The 3,756-nt window shown below is 36.1% G+C and overlaps 1 protein-coding gene across 1 annotated transcript in view; it reads left to right on the top strand.

Moving 5' to 3' along the window:
* RPS12 (ribosomal protein S12) overlaps window positions 1-1,258 on the top strand; it is a 37,631-nt gene extending 36,373 nt beyond the window's left edge. The window contains exon 6 of the mRNA XM_006834719.1: window positions 1,250-1,258. Coding sequence (XP_006834782.1) covers window positions 1,250-1,258 — 9 coding nt within the window. The remainder of the gene's footprint in view (window positions 1-1,249) is intronic.
* The last annotated feature ends 2,498 nt before the right edge of the window (window positions 1,259-3,756 follow it).

Genomic DNA, 3,756 nt, shown 5'->3' with positions numbered 1-3,756 from the left:
TATGAGTCGGAATGAACTTGAAGGCGTCTAACAACAACATAACAATTGTAAATAGTATTGTTTTCCTGATTTCCTTCTCAGAGCTCTTTCTATTAGTGTAAAGGAATCCAACTGATTTTTGCATGCTGGTCTTGTACCTACTTTGCTAAATCTAATGATGAGTTCCAATAATTTTCTTGCTGAGCCTTTGGGATTTTCTAAGTATAGGATAATATACTCTGTAAATAGAGAGAGTTTTAGGTCTTTTTTGCCAATATGTATGCCTTTAATTTCCCTTATAACTCTGGCTAAGACTTCTAGTGCAATATTGAATAAGAGTGGTGATAAAGGGCACCTTTGTTTGGTTTCTGATGTTGGCTGTTGGTTTTGTTTATATGTCCTTAATTATGTTGAGGAATTTCTTTTCTATTCTTATTTTGTTGAGTGTTTTTATCAGGAATGAGTGTAGGATTTTGTCAAATTCTTTTACTGCATCAATTGATATGATCATGTGGTTTCTTTCCTTTGTTTTATTTATCTGGTGGATTATGCTGAATATTGAACCATTCCTACATACCTGGTATGAACCCCACTTGGTTATGATGTATTTTTTTTTTATATTGTTGTATTCTATTCACTAGGATGTTGTTGAGAATTTTTGCATCTATGTTCATGAAGAATATTGATCTATATGTTTCTTTCTTAATGATGTGTTTGCCTGGTTTTGGTATCAGAGATATGTTTGCTTCATAAAATGAATTCAAGAGTTTTACATTCTTTTCTCCATTATGGAATAGTTTGCATAGAATTGTTGTCAGCTCTTCTCTGAATGTTGGTAGAATTCACCAGTAAAGTCATCTGGGTCTGAACATTGTTTAGTTGGCAGTTTTTTAATGACTTGATCAGTTTCTTCTCTTATTATAGGTTTGTTCAAATTTTCTACTTCAGCCTGTGTTAGTTTAGGTAGGTTGTGTGTTTCTAGTAAGTTGTCCATTTCCTGTACATTTTCAAATTTTTTGGAGTATAATTCTTCATAGTATCCTGTTTTTATCCTTTGTAATTTCCCTTGGTTCTGTCATGATGTCACTCATATAATTTGTGTTATTTAAATCTTCTTCTTCTCTTTTGCTAGATTTTCTGATGGTTTGTTGATTTTATTAATCCTTTCAAAGAACCAACTTTTTGTCTTGTTGATTCTTTCTATTGTTTTTCTATCTTCTATTTCATTTATTTCTGCTTTAACCTTTATTGTTTCTTTTTTTTCTTCTAGTGGCCGTAGGCTTACTGTGCAGCTTTTTTTCTAATTGCTGGAGATGTTTGGTTAAGGTGTTGATTTTGTTTTCTTTTTCTTCTCTTTGGATGCATGCATTTATTGTTATAAATTGTCCTATAAGCACCGTTTTGGTTGTGTCTCAAAGATATTGGTAAGTTGTGCTTTTGTTCACACTCGTTCAGATTTCAACAAAAGAGCATAGTGTATTTGTTTCTGCTCAGAAATCAGAGTTTAGTCTACAAACATTCTCATTTGTAGGTAACTTTTCATTTTCCCTAGCTACTCTTAGGACTCTTTCCTTGTCTTTTGCTTTAGAAAGTTTGATTATGATATATGTCTTGGTGCTTTTCTTTTGGGATCTATTCAGTTTGGAGTTTGTTCAGCTTCTTATATACTTGTCTTCTAGTTTTTCATATGTTAGAGAAATTTTCTCCCAACAACTCTTTGACAATTTTCTCTCTGCTTTTTATTGTCTCTTTCTGTTCTGAAATTCTAATCACATAAGTCATTCCTCTTCATAATGTCCCATATAACTCAGTCTTTCTTCAGAAGTTTGTCTTCATTTTTCTGATTATTCTTCTAGCATACTAGTATTGAGAGATTCCTCTTCAAATTCACTAATTCAGGCTTCCATTGCTTTACCTCTACTCCTTTGCCCATTCAATGTATTATCTATTTCTAAAATCTTACTATTAGTCTTCTGGATTTCTAATGTCCAGTTTTGTATTGTTTGAAAATTTACATTTATTTTATCTGTTTATTCTTATAGTGTTTTCCTGAATTCTTCTAAAGGGTTTTTTATGTTTTCCTTGCTTTGCTCGACCTTTCTGTCAGTCCTTTGTAGAATCTTTAATATAATTTAAAAAAAAATTTTTTTTCTTTTTCAGTTAATTCCATGACTTTCCCTCCTTGGAAATGCTTTTTGCATCTGCATCTTTGTCATTTGTTTGCACTGTTCTCTCTTCTTTCTTTGTGTGAGCTAGAATTATCTGTTGTCTTTGGGACATGGTGCTATTTTCATATTTGTATTTAATTGATGATTTTAATTTGAGGTGTTCTTAGACTCTCACCAACTGTCTCCTGTGGTTGTATTTTTAGGATGGAAGTGTGCACTGTGTTTTAGAGTGGGGTTGAGTGGTGTTGGTTGCTGTCTATTGTTCATCAGGTGGTAGAGTAACTGTTATTGGCTTTTTCCCAGTCAGTGGTGCTACAGGGGGTACAATTGTGGCTGGACTGTATGGACATGGTTGCTGTCTCCTGTTGGTGGGAAAGAGACGAACTCCCACCCTCCACTGCCACATACATGCCAGGAAGCAAAACAGAATAGACAAGCAAAATCAACAATAAAAAGAGAAAATAATAAGGGAGAAAAAAGAATTAAAAACAAGTAGGGACCAGAAAAAAAAAATTATAATAACCAAAAAGAGAAAAGAAGGACAGTAAAATGAGGCTATAGGATAGAAAACAAAAGGAAGAAATAAAAATAAACCTTAAAAAACTAGGGAGAGGAAAGATGAAAAGAGAGAATAGAGAGTAATAAAAAAAAAAAAGAGGGGAAAAAAGAAGAAGAGAATGAGAGATAGAATGAGAGAAAAGAAGGAAATCAGAAGTGAAGATAGGATAAAATTCAAGGGAATGGGAAGAGAAGAAAGAGAAAGTACAAACAAAAACAATGAGACAACAAAAGGAAAAAAACAAAACAAATCCCAAAACAACACTAAAAACAATGCAGCTCTTGGACCCGGAGAGAAGAAAACTTGGGGGACTCCTGCAAGCTGAGAATCTCACGAGGTGGGTATGGGAGGGATAAGACAGCAGAGTTCCTGGCCTAGATAGAGTTCCTATAGTCCTCAGTGTTATCTATATTCAGGGAAGTCAATCTAGAATTAGTTCGTGGAGGCCTTGACAGAGTTAGTCTTAGTGTCTGTTAGGACCATAGGGCAGCTGGGGGCAGGGTGACTGGTTAAATGATGTTCTGGTGGCTCTGTGGATACTGTAGGTCCTAAGCTGAATCCAGGCACCAAAATGGTGCACCAAAGTAGAGCAGCTGGCCACCGCCTCATACTAGTGTTGTTCTCAACCATGTGGGTCTGATCTCCTGGGGAGCAGGGGCTGTCCTATGGGTGCATAAAGGTGGGGACTGGCCATACCTCTGGTCACCAGGGGAGTGTGGGGAAAAGGAAGGAATTGCAACTTTCCAGTCACCTGTGTGACTCTGCTTTGCTAGGCCACCTTCTTTTGCAATTGCTGCTCACAAAGATTCAAGCTGGTCACACTGCATCTGACAGGCCATTCACCAGTCTGTCTCCCTCTCTTGCTGTCCTTGCTCAACTTCTCTCAGCAAGAACTCAATACACCTCTCTCACATTTATTCTGAAGTTCAGGGTTCCCAGATCTTCATCTGTCTGTTTTATTTGGTCTCTCATGGTCTTTGTTGCAGAAGGTCTGTGTAGTGTGTCTGCTTATTCCACCATCTTTCTGGAAGTCTGAGAACCCCTTTGTTT

This window comes from Chrysochloris asiatica, unplaced genomic scaffold (genome assembly GCF_000296735.1).
Source record: "Chrysochloris asiatica unplaced genomic scaffold, ChrAsi1.0 scaffold00013, whole genome shotgun sequence".
NCBI lineage: Eukaryota > Metazoa > Chordata > Mammalia > Afrosoricida > Chrysochloridae > Chrysochloris > Chrysochloris asiatica.
This window is presented reverse-complemented; position numbering and strand designations above follow the sequence as displayed.